At 37.6% G+C, this 25,086-nt stretch overlaps 1 protein-coding gene across 3 annotated transcripts in view; it reads right to left on the bottom strand.

Moving 5' to 3' along the window:
- Positions 1 to 7,644: 7,644 nt before the first annotated feature.
- The window catches only part of NUP58 (nucleoporin 58), a 35,938-nt gene continuing 18,496 nt past the window's right edge, over positions 7,645 to 25,086 (bottom strand). For 2 of the 3 annotated variants that reach the window (XM_040055014.1, XM_040055015.1), the window contains exons 13-16: positions 23,544 to 23,745; positions 17,583 to 17,681; positions 14,643 to 14,738; positions 7,645 to 9,604 (exon numbers count right to left, since the gene is read on the bottom strand). In XM_040055014.1, coding sequence (XP_039910948.1) covers positions 9,435 to 9,604; positions 14,643 to 14,738; positions 17,583 to 17,681; positions 23,544 to 23,745 — 567 coding nt within the window. In that variant the 3' untranslated portion in view covers positions 7,645 to 9,434. Of the gene's footprint in view, positions 9,605 to 14,642; positions 14,739 to 17,582; positions 17,682 to 18,226; positions 23,746 to 25,086 lie in introns of those variants that run through there. The other variant, XM_040055016.2, reaches the window with a different exon arrangement.

Below are 25,086 nucleotides of genomic sequence, written 5' to 3'. Positions count from 1 at the left end.
AAATTAAACATAGCTTGAAGTCTTCAGCTAGAAGTCATCATCACGGTACTATTATTTAGATGACTTGGCATGTAAAAGTCAGGCCATGCTTACCACAAGAGATGGATTTTACTGCTTTTTGTACACTTCAACAACAGAGATTCCTCTTGCTGGTAATACAAAATAAAGGAATTCATTCTGATCATGCAGGGGGTTAGTTAGTTAGTTTAAAACCTGTTTATTTTATTGCTTCTAGGTTTTTAAACTTAGAAACAATTCACCTTGGGGTTGAAATCCCTGCATCTTGTCCATTTATCCCAGCAAAGTCACTTCGCAGGCAAAACTTTATTTCCCACTGCTAAAGCAATGCCTTGCTGCCCCCATGTGAAGCTAGTGAGAAGAGGAGCGCTACTGAAAAACTCCACTGCGGAGTTTGTATGAAGAACTGTTGAATTTGAGATCGCAATCCATACTGACATTTTATACCAACACTATTTCCCAGGTGAGGACAGTTACCAGAATATATGAGCTTACCTTAGTAGCCTTTCCTTTTCTTCCCACCCTGGTTATTAGGTACCTTTTACACTACTGTACCTGTGGCAAGTATAATTTAAACACCATCAGTACATTTAAGGGTGGAGATGACCACTCCAATTGTGGTATGGTTGCATAAACTGGACTGTTTTTTATTTCTGCTCACGGAACATATTTAATATCTACATTTTAAAATACACGTGTACTCATAGCAAAAGGCTTTCTTTTATTGGCTCTCATTTCCTGGAGAATAATTAGATCAAGATGACCAAGAGAAAAAGGAAGGGGAAAAAAAACCCCAAAAAACCAAAAAAACAAACAAGCAAACAAAAAAACCACCAAAACAAAACCAAAAACACAACACCAAACCCAAACAAACAAAAACCACAAACAAACAAACAAACAAACAAACAAACCCAAACAAATCAGTCTCAGAATGAGGCAAAGGACTGTAAAATAGCTTTGAATGAAGGGATATAAAGCTAGCGCACACCTCAGGGGCTGGGCTGTGAATCTGCAGTGGCTGCACCGCCCCGAGCACATCAGGAGGCACAGCTCAGCTCCTGCTGTGAGTGCTCGCTCTGAGCACACGCCGCAGTGACAGCAGGAATCAGCGCTGGCACCACCTTATCACCGCCAGCACAGGCACCTCCCGTATCGCCCGTCTGGCTCCAAAATGCACCGCTGTCCTGATAACGGGGCTGGGGGATGCCGCTGAAGGGAGGTGAGTGGGTAACACTATCTCCAAGTGCTGGGGGACATTTCACTATAAATTCACGAGTGCAGGAGGAGGCTGTCACTCAGAAAACGTCCCCCAATTTCAACACAACCCAGTCGGAGCAGAGCTTCAGGGAGCTTGTTAGTGTTGTCCAACTACTCAGACAGCCTTGATTAATACAAATGTCAGGCTCTTCTCCCTTGAGTCTTGGTGCATTGATTTCTGGAGCTTCCACTTGCTGCAGACACAAGAGATTGCTGTACAATGTATAAAAGCCTGGATACAAAGCAGATGTGCACAGCTTTAAATTGAAAGGGATGCTGTTTCCTAATTGATTTATTACTTCTGCTACAACCAACCACTCCGGCCACTAGCAAGAAAAGGAAAGAATTTTAGTATTTTTTCCACTCCTCATACAAAAAACAGAGGAAGAATTAGTTGTGGACTAAATCCATCATCCCACTGTCTGCCCTCACAGTGGGGCTGACCAATTTGACAAGGCATTGCTCTTAAAAAGTTATTTCAAATAAAAAAAGAAAACCCCAGGAAAGTACATGAATTTTCCATATTCACACTTCAGTTTATGCCATGCAGAGCACAAAACAAGAGTGTTTTATCAAACACAGGAAGAGAAAACTAAGGATATTTTAAACCAGAAATTTACTGTTCTTCACCCCCTAATGCCATAGTGCAAGACAAGGATTTGGGCACCATATAGTGGAAATAGCACCACGTTGCAGCTATTGCCTTTTATTGCATTTTTGCCTGTGCAGTGAAATCAGTGAGGTTCCAGCAAGAAAAAAAAAAATACTTCTTCTCACAGTACAGCTCAACAGGCCTTAGTCCAGCTAAATTTGCATTTTGAGGGGTTATATAGGGACTATTACTACAGACAGGCAAGAAGAAGCAACTTGTTATGGAAAGTTAACAATATTTATGAGAATATCTTCTAGATAAGGACTTTTTTATCCTGCTTAGAAAAGAAAAAGACCGTATTTGCTTGTATAATTTCTATTTTACTTGACAATTATCTAGCCTGGCAAAGCAGCTTTGGAATTTTGCCCCTCCCTCCACTTCCCAGGGCTAACTTTAAATTATACATCCAGCACGCTGCATCAGTGTTAGGGGTTTTTTTTACTATTTCTGTCACTGGTCAACTGGTATCATCACCCATCTATCTGAAACCAGTATCTTACCCCCATATCCCTTCTGCCCCTCTATTTTCCAGCTCCAATGCCTGGCAAGCCCTGATGCCACCCCAACGTGGATATCACCAAGACAGAGCAACAGGCACCAGCTGCTGCAGCACTAGAAATAAGTCATGGCAAAAAGTGATGATGAAGGTGACAATTCCCCAAGTGTAAAATGACAAATTACTCAGAGAAGCATTTCTAGCTAAACATTTTTACTAATAAAGTATAAATTAAAGCTAGTACACCTTTGTATTAGACCTGCATCTCCACCACAGAAATTAAATTTTAATAAGCTGGCACAGTCTTTCTTTGCAGTTCCAGCCTCTTTTTCACATCCCTAATACCATTGGGAGGTTGCTATTGGCACTGACAGCATCGTCCCACCCAAAGCCAACATAAGCAATGTTAAAAGCCTTTCCCCTTTGGTCTCAGAGCAGTGCTCAGCATCAGCTTCTCTTTGCTACCATTGGATCAGGTAAGAGCTTTGCTGTTGTCCATACCGCATAAGCTTAGTTAGCAGACAAAGGCCTCCCCATCCCGGGGAATAAGGCTTGCTTCTGGTTTGGCTGCTGGAGGTTATGTGAACATCTGCCTGCTCCTTAGTCAGCAACTAAATAAAATAAGATAAAAGACAATTTCTATTTGAGACTGATATAATGCACATTACTAAGACCCATTTCCATGGCATTAAGGCTGGCATCCTCCTTCAGTATCACTTCTGTCCATTCACTAAGTCTGACCCAGTGCTAAATTAGAACCCTCATAGTTGTTAAAGGAGGCAACACTGTGGAGAGCTGTGCCACGTACAGCTGCACCAAACAAAGGCAGCACAGTGGTAAAAGACACCATCACTCCTCCACACATTGTCACAATGCTCTCCAGCAGAGATGGAGAGATGAGACTCCCCGCACTACTAATTGCTCGCTGCCATCGCTTCCATTTACCATTTGGGCCCGCTCATTCTAAACTTCATTTTGAAAGACAGACTTTTTTTTTCCAGTAAGGACATCTTTATCACATCTATCTTACCTTATCCGCAGGCAGAACCACAGTGAATATGCTCAAAGGTTAGATTCCCTTTATGTTAATAAAGAAATAAGGCTAGCCCAAACAGCCAAGGAATGCAAACACTGTTAACAGGATGAGAAAGCTTGGGTGTTTTTTCACATTAGGGTCACTTCTACTTAGGTACTTAACCATGGAGTTAACAGACTACCGTACTCTACACAGCTTGTGCATACTTTTTCCCCCAAGGACTCAGTTCAAAGTCTGTTCAAGTTGCCTTTCACCATTTTTTTCCCCATGAGAATTTATCCTCTTCTCCTCTTAAGAAGAGTACATGGTATTTCTCAAGTTTCATATAATAAAGTTTCATTTTGACTTTGAATATTCATCAAGTGTTTCTCTCCTGTTTTAGTACAGCACAGTGACTGATCAAATCCTCGTCCTCCTAGCCTTCTTTTGTGGCCAGGATCATCATCACCCCAGAAGCATATCCTGTTACCACAAAGTGCCATATTATATGCAGAGCCAGCAAGGGATTTTTTGCCCAGGAGCTATATGCCAGCTTCTAATCAGAACTTTATTTTGGAAGCAATTACACGACTTTCTAATAAACTGCGGTCCTGCCGGTAACCAAGCATACGCCGTACAGTGATCCCTGCATTAAAGAGAAAAGAAAAAAAGAGAAACCCATCAGTCTGGGAAACATTAATTGAACAAACAAATATCGTTTGCCTCTTCAGTATTGACCTATTTAGGACAGGAGTATGTATTCCAAATTTTCCATACAGCTATTCAACAGAAATGACCTGATATCCTGGTGGGGGCTGACCTGTACTCAAAAGTAAAATCGAACCAGAAGTTCTTCTAGTTTGTAGAAGCTTCTAAACTTAATCATAACCTGTTCATAATAAGCTAGAACTGCCTTGCTTCTTAAGGGTGAAGAAACAGAAAACAACGCTAATGAAACACACAGCCTACTCACCTCCTCATTGTCGCATTTAACAGCAGCGATAGGTTATAAAGATTGAATTCCTGAGGCGGAGTGAAAAAAGCATTAATAAACCTCCTAGCAACAGGAGGCAAATGGATCAGAAGGATTGTTCAAATATTGAAGTTCAACAAAATTCTGCCACCCTCAAAAAAAGTGTGTCAGAAAATGTTATCAAGGAAGCACAAAGTGACATACCTTGTCAAAGAATTGTTTAGATTGAAAACATCAAGTCTGACCATTAACTGAGCATGGCCATGTTCATCATTAACCCATGTTCCTAAGCACCAAGCCCACAGTTTCTGAACATTTCCAAGGATAGTGACTCTACCACTCCACCACTTTTCTGGGCAGCCTGTTCCAGTGCTTGACAAGCCTTTCAGTGAAGAATTTTTCCCTGATATCCAAACTAAAACTGCCCTAGGACAACCTGAGGTCATCTCCTCTTGTCCTGCCACTTGATCAGTTACAGAGTGATGAGGTTCCCCTCGAGCCTCCTTTTCTCCAGGTTAAGCACTCCCAGCTCCCTCAGCTGCTCCTCACAGCACCTGTGCTCCAGACCCTTCCCCAGCTCCGCTGCCCTTCTCTGGACACGCTCCAGCCCCTCAATGTCTTTCTTGCAGTGAGGGGCCCAGACCTGAACACAGGATTTGAGGTGTGGCCTCAGCAGTGCCCAGGACAGGGGGACGGTCACTGCCCTGCTCCTGCTGGCCACACTACTACTGATATGAAATGCACCTGTCCAAGCCATGAGTAGCCAGTTTCTCCAGGAGGACACTGTGGGAAAACATGTCAAAGGCTTTACAGTAGTCCAAGCAGAAAACTTACATAACCTTTCCCTCATCCACTGAGCTTGTCACCTTGACTCAGGAGATCAAGTTGGTCAAGCAGGACCTGCCCTTCACAATCCCCTCCTGGCTGGGCCTGATCCCTTGGTTGTCCTGCACATGCCACATGATAGTACTTAAGATGGTCAGCATGACCTTCCCCAACATTGAGGTCATGCTGACAGGCCTGTAGCTCCTTGGATCTTCCTTCTGACCCTTCTTGCAGACAGGTGTTCCATTTGCTGACCTCCAGTCAACCACGACCTCTCTAGTTAGCCAGGACTACTGGAAAATGATAGAAAGCTCAGGCAGTTTTTCCACCAGTTCTCGCAGGATCCTTGGGTGGATTCCATGCAGCCCCACAGACTTGCAGCTCCCAAAGTGGCATGGCAGGTCACTGACCATTCACTGCACGTGCTGCGTGACAGCTACTTCCACAATGGTCCCGCTGTGGCAGTATGTAACTGGCAGCCTCCTACCTCCTGATGAACATTCAACATGGAACTCAGAAGAAATGATCCTGAACTGAATCAAAATGAGTTGTCCCATTCACAGCAATAAGCCTTGTGCCTTACATCCCCTCACCTCTCCCCACTTCATCCCTGTCACACCTCCATCCTCATTTTAAGGAACCTACCAGCCTGGTTGAGTGGAGATGGGATGTCACAGCTGTGCTGGAGTTCCATGGACAGTTGTCGCAGTGGGTAACCACACTCTTCCAGAGCTGCTGCAGGCATCAACCCCATGTCATGCTCCTCCCCAAACCCAGGTGCCCATTCCCATGAGAATCCATACCAGTCAACGACCGTGATACTTTAACCATCCATCAGTGTCTGGAGACAGCAGCCACAGTGCTGGAAGGTACTTAATGAGAGGGAAGAGAGAAAGAGCCTGACAGCACAATCCCAGCAGTTACTTCCAAAACAACATAATTTATTGCTGGAAATGTTTGCACATAGATAGTCCTTTGTTCTCACAAACTCGAAAAAGTTTTAGGGAAACACTTTTTATAGAGCATAAAGCATTTACACTCTATGATACTGATAGATACTCTTAATTGCTCATTAAGAATCTACAAGGTCCTTCTTCTGCTGAGACATTCCAAGTATAACCAGTAACATAACTGAGCCGACATGAATGACTGGATTATTTCTACTGTCCTCATGAGTAGCGGAGTGGAAATAACTGAAGAATTACCACTGACATCAAAGAGGGGGGGAAAGGCCACTAAAGGTGTATTCTTGAACTTTATTTAAATTAAAAAAAAAAAAAAAAGATGCTATAAATGCAATCATGATCCAAAATGCACGTTAGGAACATGTAGATGGAGAGAGTGCAGCTGAATTTGGGTCTTTTGTGGTGAGGAAGATGCATAATCTCTGACCCACTCCACCTTATTTCAATCTCCTCCCTCACAATCCACAAGAAAAAAGTAGGTAAGTGTAGTATCTACCTAACTGATTTGACAGAAACAGACACACGCGAGTGCAAAGAAAGTTCTGGATCAGAAAGAGGTTCCTGAACCAAGCAATCTAAGGCATAGCTCTTTCCCTTCTCCTGCTGTCTTCAATGCAGGGAAAATGCTGAAGGAAAAACAAGTTACTTCTAGTAAAGGAAAGAGGTGACATACATAAGTTTATACCACAGCTGTACAACAAGGTACAAATTAACAGAAAACCATGTCTTGCACCTGGACTTGAACATTCTACCAGATCAGACTTTTCTTCTTTACAGAACAGACAATCTAGACTTAATTTCATGGTGTTTAAATATAGGTCAGCTTATTAACCTGCTTTGTAGAAAACCAAGCCACACCTTGAATGCACTTGTATTTTACACTCTAATCATATTAACACATCTTTTAATTGGGGGAAAAAATAATTTGAAACAGTGTCTACAGTGCTGATCTTCAAAAATCGGCTAAATTCAACCACCAAAGTAACAGTCTGAAAATGTAATTATTTCAAATCCCATTTTGACTTTAGTTTGTACTACTATATGTGATTATTCTATTATTTAATCACTTTTTCACTTTGCTAAAGGCTAAATTAAGGACATAACTGCTGTTCAATCAGAAAAGAAACAAAGCACAGGTACGCAGGAGGCTCAGACTGTTTCCCAGTTTACACAGCCATTCCTAGCACTGTGTTACATTAAACCATGATCCAGGTTTATATCGTGCGCTGTAAAGAAATTCTAGACAACCCCACAATACAATACCTCCCTTTACTCCCTCTCCCTCCGCATTTTCAACCCAGGATCAAGGCCCTAAGTTCAGCAAGAACAATTCTGCACTATGTGAATTCTAGGAAGAACAGTTGTACATATTAGCCAATGAGGTTTTTGTTTCTCCTATAACGTAGGAGAACGACAGGAAATTATCTCTTTGATAGGCAAATATGTATTACAAGGATCACAGCATTATTGTTTTATTGTTTGCACAATGGTAAGTTGCACATATGGACAAACAGTACACATTTAGAATTAGTTTCACAAATTAATACATTATAAGAGTCCAGTGGTTTAACATATTAACTATTAAAAAAAGCAGTAACAAAGGAATACAAACATTACAGTTTTGACTGCAGCCCAATAAAAATTTAAAAACAGGTTGAAATCAAAATAAACCGTAAGCTTTATTTTTCTGTGACATTAAAAAAACACATATCCCTTCCTAAGAGACTGCTCACAAAGATGCAATAACATACAAGTACAAAAGTGACGAATTCTGTGCTCAGTTTCCCTTAATTTTATCAGATTAAGTAACAAACCAAACATTTGTCAAAGAGCAATCACTGCTGAAGGCAGACACTTCCAAAACATACAAAATGGTAGTAACATTTTAACAATAGAAAGCAAATGACAAAACCTCTACATAAAATCAACTTGGCTCCAAAGTTTCATGCTCACACATCAATTATTTGCAAAGAATCAATTGATCTATTATTTCCTTTTTAAGATATTTTCCTGGATATTCCTAGTGCACACCAAATTGGAGATGCAGAACAACAAGCTATGATGGTGTGGTATGTAAGATTCATAAACTACTGCTGCAATAGCTTTAACCTTCAAATCACATCATGTTCCTCTTCTGTTCTTGTGCAGCAAGTTACTGTACTACACCTTGTTTGAAAGCAGATGCCCAACTGCTTTTAAGGCAGTGCTGACAAGAAGCTCATGAATCAGCTTGGGTTTGTAACACTTAATTCGGGTTTTCATTAGGACAGCACATCCTATCTCCCTCAAATGCAGGGAAAAGCTCATTCAGCTTGGCAACTCCTGCTTGCACACAGACCTTTCAGCGGAATCCTGAGCTTTCAGCTGAAATCCTGCAGTGCCCTACTCTTCAGCTCAGGAGAAAAAGTCAGTTTGGGAACTTTACCTATGAAATGTCTGTGTCAAAATCTCAGATTCTTGTTTAGAGTTGGCTGCTAAATGGGCCAAGAAAATGGTTAAAAAAAACAAAACAAAACCTAAACAGATGCTAATCACTACCTATCAAACTTTATGAAATAGTAAACATTGTACTTCAGCTGGTTTTAAACAACAAAACACAGAAGCAATGATGACACAAGCCTGGGACCCACTTTTTGAAATTCCTAGGAACATCAAGATACAGGTCCACAAGGCAACATGGAGAAACAGAACACACAAAGAAAAGGAGATCTGTCTATGGGGGAAGATATGCACATCTGTGTTTTATACATATATATATACACATACATACACACAGATGTGTGCGCTGTACTGTATATATTTACATCCATATACACAAAAACACCCTGAAGTAGATTTAAAGGCCATATCCAGGAACAGAAGATATGAACTCTAGTATTTGTACTAGAATATATTTTATCTGTACAAAAAAAACAAATATGCATATATTCATATGGTATAAAGCTTATTAACAAAAAATATTCTGCTACTAACATTAGGTTAAATAGATGATTTTACAAGATTCTTTAATAATAATGCAGTATAGAACATTTCTAAAACTAGGGCCCAAAATAAAAATACATAAATGGGTTTCTATTCACAAGAAAATAGCTGTTCAATATGATTTCACTAGGGAAAAGTAGCAAAATTTTTATAAATCTCCTGGGATGCAATTTAATTAACGTATCAATCTAGAAAAATAGACTTTTCAGATGAAGAAAGTTGATGCACTTCCCCCTCCCTAAAAGGAGTGCCTATCTTTTCCCTCGCTTGTTTCCAGCTGGAGGTTTCTTCAGCTGAAGAAGTTGCCCTCCTGTCCCAAAGCCTGCAGATGCAGGATTAGACACCCCGAACGTCAGGCCAGCTGATGCTGTGATGCCAGGATTGCTGAAGTTAAACCCAGATGTAGTCGAGCTCCCAAAGCCTTATGGTGGAGGGAAAAATATTTTAAAACATCAGTTATATCAAGATTGTAAATTTCTTCTCCTTGAGGTTTTTAACACCAGCCACTTTATTACCGGCAGTTGTAACACTTTTTACCAATGTGGATCAACAATGGTGAATCACACTGCTAGAGCACTTCGACTTGCCATGGCAACTTGGATGTTGCAGCACTAACAGAGATTACCCTCTGTGAGCGAAACAATTATATCCTTAATCACAAATCTATTATACCATTATCCATACAAGAGCAGCACACACAAGTCCCACTGAAACTGGACAACAGAAGAACCGTAATTCCTCAAGTTCTCAGCATAAACATGCAATGCACTCCTAACGTGAGAGAGAAGGCAGCAGGTACACTCATTTCACTCACAGCAGAGAAAAGGCAAAGCTGGAGTTGGAGTGCTCAGCCTTCTTCCTCCTGACATGGCTACCTTTGCCAGCCTGACTGGCTGAGCAAATTGTGCTATTTTAACTCCTCCGTCCTCTTCTATCAAGGTAAACAAACAGAGTATTTGGTGCAGCTGCGAAACGAGATCAGTTGAAAAAAGTCCCCCTACAGTTTCCAGCAACATTAACACTCATTTCACTGTCTTTTATAAATTTGTATCAGTTATGTGTAATCAACATCAATAATAATTGCAACTATTAGAGAATGCTAGAAATTCCTCAAAGATTACTTAATAAGAAGCAGAGCTCCATAACTTCACTTTTTGTTGTCTCAAGAGACCACAAAATAATAAGTGAGACATGAGCAAGTTCAGATCTTAACAAAGAGCTCCATATAAGTTGTATACGAAAACCTGCAAACAATTAAGATAATAAGAAAAATGGCACTGGTTCACAATCAAGAAAGAGTATATTCTCAACATGCATTACTTTATATTGCTTCATTAGTTCTCTAGCAGACAGTTGAAGCAATCCTTTGGTCACATCAGTATCTTCAACTCAATGCCTTAAATATTTTTGGAGCACAGAAATAAAAGCCCAGCTGGTCATCTCATCAGAATCCTAAAGCAGCTCTCACAAACCTGATAACTTCTGTTCTCTCACTTGTTACCGATACTCTACATTAAGAACTACTTCAAAACCTAACATGAAACTCTTCCTCCTGCAATGTCTGGGTCGGAGTTACACACATCATCTTGTCAAGAAAATTCATTATCAACATCCCAGTAGCTCATAGTTCTACAGCGTGTAGTTGCCTGCACAGAACTCATTGTAGGTGTAATGGCTGTGCAGATCTAGAGTGCGACTAATGATAGTGACGGATAGTGTTCATTATTTGGGTCCTGCCTAAATTTTGTGGGCTAATTTGTCTCTCACTCCTTACATCCTAGGATGAAACACATGCAAATGTTACTCCATTTCCCTGAAAACTCTGAATCCCAGCTAAGATGTATCAGGGAGTCTTGTGAAGGAAACAAAGTCACCTTTTTACTTCATGTATGAGATAACAGGCGAGCATTACTTCCCACAGAAAACATCATGAATGCCATTCATAATAAAGCTGCATGTTACCTCTAAGTGTCAGGAGTTCAGTAGGCAAAAGTGTTCATAAATTACCTCCACCTTGCTGCTCCTAGATGCAGGGATTATTTTAAAGCATATAGGGAAAGCATGCTTTATTTGAGTAATATTACAGTAAGTGGTGCATAAAATATTGGATAGAAGCCTGAGAACATGCTTGTTAATTTATACACTACCTAGAAAGTAATAGCTGTCATGTTAGAGGTGACATTAGGGGCAGCCATAAAAGTATAGAAAGGCAGATGTGAAATTCATCTCTATGGTTTTCTTCTTTCATGGCAACATAACAAGGCCAAAGTACCAAGTTTTGTTAGAAGTAAACCAAACCCTAAAGCTGAATAGTCAAATGAAAAATCTTCAAGAAAAAAAACTTAAACAAGGTATACGTTGAGTCTTATTCCTGTTGTAAGAAAAGACAACTGGTCACAGATGAGGTCAGTATAGAGGGAAGACTCACAAAGTCTTGAACTGTAGGTACATGTGATCACCAATGTCCTTGCTGAAATTTGTGTTATTTGCATGTGAACAGCGATCTTCAGGAAGTAAATGACAACCTGCCCTTCGAGGACACAACCTTCACATCTCCCTGAAGGGCATTAAGATCACACTTTATTCACTGGGCTTGTGTGTTTCTGTTTCCATCAGTGCTTTAGCTCGGTAAGCCAAAGATGAATACATGCCTCCCCTTAACAGCTTTTTTTTTTTTTTTTTTTTTTTTTAATTTTAGTACTACAGGGAGAAACAGCATTTCCTCAGATGGCAATCTATTCCTGCTTTCATCCCCCAGACCACAGTGAGTGGGTGCTCTTGATCAAGAAAGTATTTCAAAAACAGCTTTAACTGATTTATTATAGCCTCTCTATCTAAAAGCCACTCATGGATTATATCAAGGTCTGTTTTTCAGCAGTATGAGTGCATCCAGCCATGATCTCACTTGATTGTCTCTTATCTCGTTTACTGAGGCTGCGATTCCTCAATAAAAGTAAGTCTTCAACAGTAATTTTCAACTCAGATCTTCAAAGTATATTTAGCATCTGTTCTCACAAAAATTATGTTTGTACACTCCCCTTCCTCTTAACATTTTATTAAATTATAAAGCAAATTCAATGGTGATTTTTCTCCTTTTCTCATTACTTTGAGAGTCTTAATGTCCTTTACAATAGCCCACTAACATCAGCCTTTTTGGTTGCCATTAAATGAGTAAGAGTAGGAATTAAATAGGACTTGTTTTGGAGTCAGCTTTCCACAGCGTCTGTGTTTCAGATGATACCTGAGACACTGTTCTATCTCACAGCTGGGTCCCCTAAAGAAATTGCAAGGAGACTGAAACTGCTCTGCTTTTCATCTACTGATGAACACAACAACTATTCCTGAACCAAGCCAATTTTACTATTAAAAGATGCTCAAAGAGGACTCAGAATTTTCTCCCCAAATACACAAACTCAAATTGAGAAGAGCAGTAATACCACTACAAACATTTTTGCATCTTTTAAAGCAATTCAACCTAACTCATAAAAATCAAACACTTGACAGAAGCAATTTGGGGATCTATAATTTTAGTTTCAAGATAAGATCAAACTGATGGAAAATCTGTGGAGAAGAGTTAGGGCAGCCTAAGCAGCCTGTGTGCTAGAACACTTACCTAGTGTTCCCAGACACATAAATCTGGAAAAATACTTAAGTGGTCATACCTAAATCCCAGCAGCAACCACAGAGAATTTCATAACACACATTCACCCTAGCTTTTTCAAAGAAATAGGTTCAGAAACAAGATGCAACCATTATACCATAACATAAACCAGAATATGCTTGCAGGATCCTGTAAACAATACCTAAAAAACAGAACACAATAAATTTTTTAAAAGTATATATAACCTAGCTAACCTCAGCTATCATTCAAACCCACTTATACACCCTCAATAAAATTAAAGATCATATGCAATCCAGATGATATGACATAAGGTTTTGGATATAAAAGGTAAATGTTAGTGTGTTTCTGGCCTACCAAATTTTTAATAGCAGTTTCCATTCTACAATCCCAGTCTAGATAAGGATTTCAAGACCACTTGATTTTCCAAACACAAAATGATAGAAATTACTTTTTATCTGTTTTTATTCAACTACTTTCTGTAGCTGAGACTTTGAAATACATGAAAATCTTCATTTTATTGGGTGCAATTTCCTCACTTGCAAAAGAGACTGATGGTGCTGACTCCATGACAAAGCTTGGTTTGAGGGAAATTGTATCTAAATTGCCTCTGCATACCACCAACTTAGCTAAGACAGACTTGTTACTTAGGCTTGATACTTCCTCAGAACGGACAACTGATCCATACAAGTGATTTTCTAATTCTGCTTTTAATATTTTAAAAAATAAATTATTAACTTTGTAATCCAGCAGCTTTAAATGCTGCAATATTATTTAATATAGACTCAGGAACAATAGGCTACAAGATAAAAACACAAGCAGCGTAAGTCTTCCAATTGTATCTCATATTAAGAACTAAGTAAAAGAAGGTTTGTGCTTGGACACCAGATACTGTAAAGAGTTCCATCAAGAACTTAATAGGTTGTTAACATTCATGAACATTACACAGCCAACTTAGTGAGCCATTTCCACCCTATAATGTAAACTCATCACTAATCAAGGAGAATCCAGAATAAAAATCGTAGCACTTTCTAGTAAATACCAGCAAAATGCTGTTTTCTTCTACTAGCAGTTGATTAAATATTTTTCTTGGAACTTGATCCTCCTTCAATGTGCCATTGAAAAAAGATTGCAAGACAGAGTATAGAAGCTATTTGCTTAGTAATAGCTTCATAAGCTATTATTCCGATTTAAAAAATAAACAGAGATGCCAGCTGTATTTCAGACTTCTGAGTTAAGACACAATAACATCCCTATTTTATCACCCTCAAAAAAAAAAGAAACCAAAATAGCTAAATGAGTACTGTGTAGCTCAATTGCCACAGAAATGTTTTCAAAGTAGTTAATATAATGAATAATGAATACATACAGAGATACAATACATATAATTTACTATTCAAATAGAGTAAGCATTTATACATTTTTAAGGAAACCCCTGTGCTTCCAGAAAATAATTTTATTTGTAACTACAGTAAGTCGATTTGCTAGTGTATTTGTCACTAATTTATACAACAATTTCAATCAGTAACTGATAGAAATGCATTCAAGTGACAACTGCTCTTCTGTGCATGAGGCTGCATCTGATCTCCTGCTTCCACTCCTAACTAGACAGACACCATGAAATGGGAAACATCAGTGCTCACTCAATACTATCTACATAGGAGACCTTTAACAGAACCCAAAACCTTCTCTGAAAATGCGTCTCTAGCAAGTAGTTACGTTAAAAGTGATATACACATGCAACTTTAAACCATCAGTTTCTTGGAGTGAGTGCAGCAGTTTATTTATAAGACCTGCTTTAAGATAAACTTGATTTTTAATTCAAAAGAAACAAACCAACCTGCACTTAGACTTCCTGATGGTTTACTTGTAGTTCCAAACCCAAATGATGACGCTCCTGTGGCACTACTTCCAAAGGCAGAGCTACTTCCAAATCCTAGTAGAGTAATAGTAAAGACATACAACAAAAAAAATTACAGACACAGCAATTAAAGACACATAGGTTTTAGGTGAGTATTCTAGACCCAAACATAATTCTAAGCATTATTTGGTAAACAAATATTCATAAGATTATTGCCTGAAGACTATTTATCCTTGACACAGCATTGTGTCAAGAAAACAGTGCAAACTGGAAAGCATTGAGAAAAATACTACCTTCAAAATGCATAACTGAATAAGGGAAAATTTATAAAAACAGGTGAACTATCAGTTTAAGAAATTTCTATTGAATTGATGTTAAATTGGCAAGAAGTGGTAACCAAATGAGCTAAAACTAAGGAACTTCCGATACAAGTTACATGACTTTCATTACAGAAAGTCAGAGTCTTCATCTACAAATCTAGAAAAAAGGATTAAACTTGAAACAGAGTAAGCATTTTCTTCAGTTTACACTTGGCTTATTTTAGAGTCGTTCCCCTCCCTGATTATTAGGGGTCAGCTTTATCTAGGAAACTACAAAATAGATTAAATATAGAACAGAAACAAATTTCACTGTATTTAATGTGATAAATCATCATAAAAGGGCAGCAATAAATGTATAGCTGTGACAAAACTGAATTCTGTTGATTTTGTAATTGACATTCATCATTTCATAATACAAAATTTTAAGGTTTCAAATTGTATTCTTATTATGAGGTCACTTTGAAGGAAAAGTAAATTGATATTTGGAGTTTGAAATAGAGGCCAGACAATAGGAACTGCAAGAAAACTATATACTCTGATTTTGGCTGTCTCAGGTGTTTGAGGAAATCATGCTCCCATCCTAAGTTTCAAGTGTCAGGAAGAATCCTTTTATTTACTGCAAACTGAGCCTTTACTATTCCTTTACAGAAATATTTTTGAGATATTAAAACCAGTAAGGACTGAACACACTATCTGGAGTGTTGTTCTCTAATTTTCTGAGATTTTTACATCAAAGGGGAATTAAGGGTAGGTAATGGCAAGTATCATTTCTGTGTAAGTTCATTAAAATGACTCTAAAATAACATTAAAATGACACACTCTTTTGTCCTATCTAGGCTGAAATTCATAACCAATGATCAGGCAAGGTGTCTGCAAGTATTTAACGAAGCATAGGATCTATGCTAGTTATATATATATATATATATATAAAATCTATATACTTAAATGCAAAAGCCTCTGTTTATCGTTGACAAAGTACACAGAATATTAATCAAGGAAAGAGAACAAATTTCCCCAATTAAAATGGCACTTCCAGAGCATACACCAGAAACTGTCCTTTTCAAAACCCCAAATCCCTAAGATTAGAAACCCAAACAAACTTAAGTAATCATTCAGCCAATTTGTTTCCAAGAACAGACCGACAGGCTATTTTGCAGATATGTATTTATCCTTCTACATTTCCTTCTCTCAGATAGTCTTACGGATTTGTTAAAAGACATTTTGCAAATTAATAATGCAAGCAAATACCTTCCTAGGCAGAGAGCTAGGAAAAAAAAAGAGAATACAAGTCAGGTTTTTTTGGACAAAACTAAAAGCAGTTGGAATGTTCATTTATTTACATTGGTAAGACTGCTGAACAATCTTTAGTCTAGAACCTTTTCAGAAGAAATGGAAGAATTTTATGTTTTGGGGGTTTATTAAGGTATTTAAAACATTGTGGGAAAAACTGGTAATTCCGAAGTAATTTCCTTTCAGCCCATTATTTTCACTTTTTTTCTTTAGGTATACAAATTTTCTTTTATCTGAAAACACTTCAAATTTGATGAGAAGGGAAGCTGACAGATTCGAAAATATTTTTAAGGTGATTAATTAAGGTAAAACTCACATCAAGTTCAGGTTACCTCATCTTCCCAAAACTGAGTGATGCTTAATTCTTTTAAATACATTACAACACTGACTCATATGTTTGGCTCATAAAAATATAAAGGTAAAATGTAGGAATGGGGACTGAGGCTGCCAAGAAGAGAGGATGTAACAAGAAAAATACACATTATGTTTGTGCTCAGCAGATGTAACTATTTCCTTTGTAGATCTTATAAAAGCTTCAGAAGACATTAGTATCTGTAAGAACCCCGACCTATATAGACAGCAGATTTACATGCTGTTTAGGTTCTACTAATCACTTAAATTCTATCTGTAGCTCTAGTGTTGAGAACACATTACATTTAAAATAAACGATCCACATTAATTTTGATTTTTTTTTTTTAATATCATCTACTTTTTCACAGTCATGTGTCTCCTGGAATATAGTCCCCACCAGCAGTATTAACATTTTTATAAGTATTTTTCCCTCACTTTCACATATTGCTTTTGCAGCTGGGGGAGAGATTTTTCCCCACCTCAGCACTGAGGAATAGAATGAATGTTAAAGCAAACAGATTTCAAGACCACAGAACTGCAGTAACTTCTAAACATTTATTCTTATCTTAATGCAAGCAGAAATGGGTCCCTATAGTTAAAAGGTGAAAAACTTCCATGGATTACCTACAGTGTGATCTAATGTCTAAGGTGCCCAACTCTCATATAGGTAAAATTCAGTCAAGCTGTAGTTCCAACACACCTGATGTCCTTCCCTAGCCTTTAGAGAACAACTTCTCTGTGATTATCTAATCCTGTTCATCTTGGGGTTTCACTACAATGGCTTATAGCCCTAGCAACTCCTTCTGCAAGGCAAGAAGAAGCCTGGAAAGCAGAGACCTGTCAAATTGTAAGGTCTTTCCCTGAAACAGATCATCCTCTTAGTGGAGTTAAGGGTTTGCAAGAGATTCAGCTGTGCGGTATCATAATTCAATGAAAGGTTAGAAAAGTTAAAGTGTACCTCCAAGGCTTGAAGAACCTAAGCCACTTGATTGCAAGCCAGTGCCAATACCTGAGCCGAATGGCGTTCCAAAACTAACTCCCAGAGATGGCTGTGGCCCTGGTACAAAAAAAATGAGAACAAACTTGCCTTACTCTTTGATAGTAAAGAGGTCCTTTATTTACTTATTCAAGTATTTGATAATGTGAACATTATTGCTTTCAACAAATCTCATTAAGATCCCGGATTTTACCTCATCAAAATTTCTCACTTAACTGTCTGCCTCTACATTGACTAGGCAAAAAATCTAAGAAAATACTGATGGCAATAAGGTGAAACTAAGCAAAACCAGTAACATAAGAACATAATTTAGTATTTTTAAAATTTAACCAGTCTCACCTTAAACTTTAAAATGTTAATCAAAACCTTGAGAGAACTCATAAGTAACAACATTTTGCCACCTGTATTAAGGGAATTAGAATAAGGGAGAACTTTCTAATTAAAAATATAAGAACTGATGCTAATGTAACTAAAACTCTATTACTTACAATTAATTTAATAAATAGGATTCTTTAAAACTACTCAAGTAATCCATTCAAATTTAAAAAGAACACTAAGATAAAAAACAAGACAATGACTTTATTTTATTAAATTTATTGTTCATTTTTAAGCAAGTCAATTACACAGTAACATGACAATTCATTTTTTTCCACACAAGTGATAACTGAGTTCTGTTAAGCTCTGCTACATAACACCATTCAATAAGGTAAACTAGTCAAACCACCTGTTTAAATAACCATTTACAAAAGGCACAGCTCTGTGTACCTTAATGAAATCGATACATTCAAAATATCAGTTTGTTCCATAATTTAAAAAAGTTGACAGTACTTTCCCTGCACATTCACATTAAGATGCAGGACTGTCAAAAAACAATTTCAGTCTGCCAAGATGAAATTTACAGTCTCAGTTCCTTTTTTTACCTTAACCTTGGGGAATAAAGAATCAACTTTCTAGCCCATCACTAACATATTTTAAAATAATTAATTCTGATAAATAATTAATATATTTTGACAGTTTTCACAGTACAATCTTCTATTCCTATCTTTTTCAAACAGTTTTCAGTGCACTATTTTAAAAGTTTAACCATTAAAGATAAAATACAGTGCCAAACTCTTAATCCACAGACATCTGCACCTCAGCTCAAGATGGTCTTCTCCATCTTTGAACATACTTAACATCCTCTGTCTGTGAAAGCGATGATTTATTCAAATATTACTATAAAGCTCAGACGATTTTGACCTTTTTCCTAAACCATTATCACATCTGGGCTACTTTTGTTCAAAATTTCCCATTACTAATATTTATACAGAGTTTTAAAATGTGAATATTTCAAGCTTTTAAAATAATTTCAGTATTTGAAGATTTAAATGGAAAATCATTTTGAATCAAGTGAAAGGCACTGTATGTTGCAAAGTAACATCTTTTGCTAGGAACACAAAATTCTTATGTGATCCAAGCTGAATAACATCTGTATACTCCAAGTAGTGTTAAAACTAAAATTTAAGGGTAACTAAAGTTGTTAGCCTTCAGTCTCTGCTTAGCAGGGAATAGTTGGAAAAACCAAGCTATTTCTTCCACTTAAAAAAAGTATTATCAGATGTTCCAATTACAAATTTCCACAAATTTCAAACTAAAGTTGTTTACATCCAGTTAAAATACTGATACATCTACCTAGCAGCTCTTAAAAAATAAGAAAAAAAACCCAAAACAAAACACAAACCCAAAACCCCCTACACAAGTCAGTGAGCTAATTTACTAAAATAACCCAAAAACACATATCCAGTTCCTTCTCAAGTACACAGGTTCCTATCTCAGTAGGAGGCACTGTTAGTGGAAGACTTCATAAACAAAACACTACAGTCCTCCAGGCCAAGTTTTTTACCAAATGCAACATGCTTTTTTTTAGAGCCAGTATAAAACATTATACTAAAACACCTCAGATCATATAAAACAGGATCTTATGCCTTAGGCTAACAAACTTTTTATTGAGCAACAACATACGATATTTGTTGATTTTGTACCATAATGTTCTGAAGGTATCATCACTGCTTATAGTTCTTGTAAGTAAACATAATCTTCAATAGTAAAAGACTAGTAAGACTCTTCAATGCCAAGAGCATCAGCAAGAAAAAAAATGGCACTTCTGGCTATTACAGGTATGAGACAAATTCTTTATAACAAGTGTTTTAACATTTGAAAACTTGACGTATTCGCCCTGTAGAGCGGTTCAGTTAAACAAATAGGACCTGTTACAGAGAGCCAGACAGGTCAGACAGATTTCCTACTGTTGGTTCTGGAATTTTTAAATTACAGCTGGTCCAAACAGTGAGTAAATTTAGCATCACAACTTAGATCTGATTCTGACAAATTTTAAGGAAGGTCAGTATCAAACCACACAATAAAAAATTTAAGTGCTATAAAGATTGCAGTATCCCTTCCCATTAGAACTTCAATCTCATACAGAATTAAGTCAAAACATGAAGTGTGCTAACAGTTTCATAATGCTTTGACTAACTTTGTACTTCAGCAGTTTAGGAGAGAGTGAGTTCCTTAGGGAGTTATTTCTCTATGAGAACAAGTGAGCTTAAAGGAAAGCATTTCTTTAAGACAAGTCTCACCCCAAAAACATCAGTTGCAGCCTCATGCATTTACAGGTCTCGGTGCACTAGGCTTTAATTTCCTTTGAAATCTTGTGATCCCATCAATAATAACAAGTAGATTAGCCATCACCATTTGAACTTCCACACTGTTCAAGATTACTCAGGGAGGGTGCAGATGAGGCAGTATTTAGAACTCTATCTGTAACTGCAGAAAAGCAAGACCAGCCTCACTGCTGCCAAAAAAGCTGTGCTCAGAACAAAAGTGCCAAACAAGGGACAAAGGTTGCGTACAGCCAAAACTTAAGCATCATTTCAATAATTCTAGCTTTAAAAAGTGCACAAAAATTGTGCTTTAATGTGCACACCACAGTTCTGATGTTTTGATTATCCATCCCAGGTAAGCAGTGGAGTGCATTTTTGCTCCCTTTCTTCCATAGGGCCAGGACTCACTGGCTTTATTTAAATAGAAGCCAGAAAGGTCTTGGCATACAGAGAGAACACAGGGTGCATATCTACACCCAGAAACTGGGGAAACATTCCCTGATCCCACAGCTTAGATGTAGCTACTAAACTTTTGACTTTTGAAAATAAATGTAGAATAAATTATTATTTATCTTTTTCAGAGAAAGAACAGCAACTAACTCTAGTTCACCTTACTAAATGTTTAACCATGTAAATATCAAATATTTCTAAAAAGAGACTAAGCATCCTGATCCCTCAGTACTAGGAGGTACTATATATTACATTTTTTATCAAAAACTTTATGAAGGCCAGATTAATTTTCTTGTTTAATTCTCATTTGGAAAAACAGCAACAGCAGATCAGGTATTAATTACACAGACATTCCTTACCCCTCCCTTTACAAACATTTCTTTTCATAGCCTTTTTTTTTTTTTTTAGAACCTTTTACCATCTCTCATCTATCCCACCCTTTGGGATCCAGATCGTGCAAGAAATACGTGTGAATTTAATTTCTAGCAGATAATATATCCAATTCATAACAACATATTACAAAACTAAAACATGCAGCATTTGCATTACTACAGGAAACGGCCATCTGAAAACTCAAACAATGAAAAGGAAATGAAGAAGAGGCAGTCCTTAAAGGTTCCTGCAAAACTGAAAGAACAGATTCTTTTCATTCTCCAAAACGAAAAGTAGCAGCCTTAATCTGAAACTAGGAAAACATCAAGCACTGAAATCAGTAATTAAGGAAAACTATGAAATCTAACAAGCTTTTAGGACTTCCAGATATCTTTGAAATAGTTTAGGCCTGACTAATTCTACTTTTGCTTGAGAGAAAACTCCAAGGACTTTTGTCATTCATCTAACCCTAAAGAGTTTTAAGTATTCTTTAAGTGCCACCCAGAACATCAATCTATTTCTAATTCTTCAGGTCCTCCAGTGAGTTGCAGAGGGTAAAAGTATTTCAGCTGAATAAGAGGTGAAAAGATTGTTGTCTACTTCTGTTGGCATGTTTGATAAAAGTTAATGGCTTTGTTCTATCTGCATCATGCTTGTAGTTGGCACAATTTTGGGTTTTGAAATACTCTGTTAAAACAATCACCAAAAAAGAGACAAACCCCAAACCAACCTTCACACACTCCTCCCATTTGCTCCTTTCACTACAAAATGTTACGAAATATCTCAGGGTATAGAGTCACATTACCTTAGTTGTGTCCATACAGGCCAATTCTACCATTTGTTTTTTCCCCTCCCTCCTCTCTTCTTTCCTATTACTAAGAGAATGTTCAAAGTCATGCCATAAGTGGCATCTGTTTACTGAAGTTATTAGCAGTTTCCTCAAATATGGATTAGGAAGTCCAGGAACTTCAAATCCCTCACCTCAATTAAAAAAAACCACAGGAATGATTTTAAATGTGACATCCCAAGTGCATGACTTTCATAAACAACTAGTCCTGTAATGACCATGGAGAGTCTTTAAAAAAACAAATGTAAGATAAGGAAAAAGATGAAGAGTAAATGCAACATTACACTGCGCAAGCAGTGTGCAACAATATGAATATCTGTACTAAAACCTCTGAAGTGTAACATTACATTAACTCATGTTTTCTGTTTAAACCCAAACTCTTTTGAAGATGCCACTTCAACAAAATTTCCATGGATTAACATAGACTCAACAGAAAGACTGTGGTCTATGACTGGAATTCTGAAAAGTAGTATTTCACAAAGATTTTGGGTTCTGCTCAAAGTAGTTTGGCATACTTATAATTTAAACCCAACTCCCTGCTGTTTAGAAGGGTGAGGGCTGGAAGCATAGTGTACTTCTTGTATGAGAAGGCAAGGACAGCCTAATAATGTGTCAAATTTAACATGGTTGCTGCATATGTCTCTAATTAGCATCATTCAAAATATCACTGCTGTTATAAGATCAGAGAAAGCATTATCACTTTCAGTACACCTAAGTGAACGTTTTAGAAAATTAAAGGTAGAATGATGCTACTGATACTTTTCATAATTTGCTGACATAGATATAAATCCCTGTTCAAGTAAAATTAAATGGAATTAACCTTATTTCTGCTCCCTGATGACATATAAATTCAGTTGTCTCTATTCTGAAATCCCTCTCAGAGAGGGTTGGTTAGTATAACAATGTCAATTAAGGTGCCTTAAATTATTTCCTTTGCCATATGTATCCATTCTTTATTTGCAGTGGGTCATGCATTTCCTCTGTTTTGGTCTTCCTCTTACTCACATGCACAGGCAGAATTCACTGACTCACTCTACTTTCTCTACTAATTATTCACAGTAGTAGAATGGCCAGCAAAATGCTCCAACATCATACTGATAAAGGAGCTGGCTACAAAATAAACCAGGCATTTGATTTCCTATTCTACAGAGATTTTCTTCACTATCCTTCCTGTTCTACAGCATTTTCCATTATACAGTTCCAAAGTGCTATATAAAAATGCATTATTAATTTTACATAAGGAAAAGATAGTATGCTTTTAGATATTCTCTCCTCCCCAGTTTAAAATAATTTACTGTAATGGTACAAGTTTTGAAAAGAGGCCATACTATGTGTATTCAGAGATGTTACTTAAGAGTGAAGACTCACATTCCAAGGGGTAAGAACAATACAGTAAGCATCACTAATACAAGTAAATTCACAAGATTAAGTATCTGTTGTATAATTATTGCTACGTCTACCCTGCATTTTTCTATTGGCTATGTATCAGTAATTTTACTCATTACAACGTTTCGATTTTTAGTCTAACACAAAGGAAGACCTCCTAGAAAATGTTACATGAATTTACTATTGTTGTAACACTAATAATCTATAACTTGAATGCACTCAGACCTGTAGCAGGCTGTTGCTGCTGAGTAAGTGTTGCAGCCATTGCAACAGCTGCTGCATTTGGTATGTTGCTGAAAGGGGTCGGTCCAGTGGTAACGCGTGGCGCACTTTGCCACTTCTTAGCTTCTGTTCGTCTTGCCTCAAACACATCCATGGCATCTCCCAGAAAGCTTTTCCTGTAGCCAAGGTATTGGTCTTTGAGCATCTGAAGGGGATGGGAGGAAGCCATTTTAGTTCCATATATCAGTCATAAACCCTTAACTTAATGAGGAAAGAAACACTGAGTTATAACATTTCCTATAAGAACAAAGAAAAACCCACAAAAAACCAAACCAACAAACGCCACCACCAAAACAAATGAGAAGCTCCCTCCAAAAACCTAAAAGAAACCTTGTCGGGCCATGAGATAGAAAGAACTGGTTTGCAACAGCTACAGCCAGATCATTCTGCAAAGCTGTTGAGCACTAACTGGTACCATTCAGTATGTCAGCCGAAGTCTTTCAATGTTGGAGCAAAGCACCACAATTCAATTTGTATCACTATACTTAGCTGATTCCAAGAGGAAAAATAAAGCCATATTACTAGCTTATAAAGTAGCACTTTTCTTCAGTGCCACCTTTTCTCCATGGAGTCTGCTTTTGTTCCCCTATCACCTTCTCCTGTTTTTCTTTCCTTCCTTTCACTCTTGCATTTCTTCTTACCACAAAGCCAAAGAAGCTACCAAAATTTTAGAATTCACTCTTGTTTCTGATGCATTTCATTAGCAATGTAACACAGTCCAAATGCAACAGATCATTCTGCCTTGGGGCAACAAGTAAGCCAAATCTGTAGTCATGATGCCACACCTTCCCTTGCCTCTGGCCCTTTTCCCCCTCAAAACTTCACCACCTTCTGTGGCAATAGCCCATCTTGGCTTGTTCATCATGAGCAATTTCTGGATGAGGGATTCTATGATGAGGAAACTATGGATATCTTGCATAACAAAAAAAAAAACAAAAAACAAACTTTAACTAGATAACTGATAATTATTTCTATCTTATAACAGAAAATCTCTAAATGAAATAGATTTATTAAAGGACAACAGTTTCCAATTTATGGAAGGCATACTATGGTCCTGTGTTCCTGGCTAAGCATAGGCTTGTTTCTTCAAAGAGGAGTTTGCAGTACAAAAATTCTGGCCCAGGATTTGAACAGCTGTAATACCAGATATACCAGCAACAGCAGGAACCACACAAAAAATGCCCTCACTATCACATCAGGAGTGCTGTCTTTGGAGAGAAGACACTGTAGAATTCAATAGGATTTAATACAATGCCATACTGGCTGCCGTAAGAGTTGACAAAAGCCATTAGAAAACATAAAGCAGTTCTTAAGGCTATGCTATGCTGAATTATTTAATAACGTTACCTAGACGAATTGTGCCCAAGCACGCTTCTACTTTTTATCAGGCAAAGAAATGAACTGTGATCACAGTTCTGCCTTCCACAAACCACATCACAGCCATCAGATTAGGCAGAGACCAGTCTCAAAACTGCTTTCCTCTTCT

This window comes from Hirundo rustica, chromosome 2 (genome assembly GCF_015227805.2).
Source record: "Hirundo rustica isolate bHirRus1 chromosome 2, bHirRus1.pri.v3, whole genome shotgun sequence".
Classification (NCBI taxonomy): domain Eukaryota; kingdom Metazoa; phylum Chordata; class Aves; order Passeriformes; family Hirundinidae; genus Hirundo; species Hirundo rustica.
This window is presented reverse-complemented; position numbering and strand designations above follow the sequence as displayed.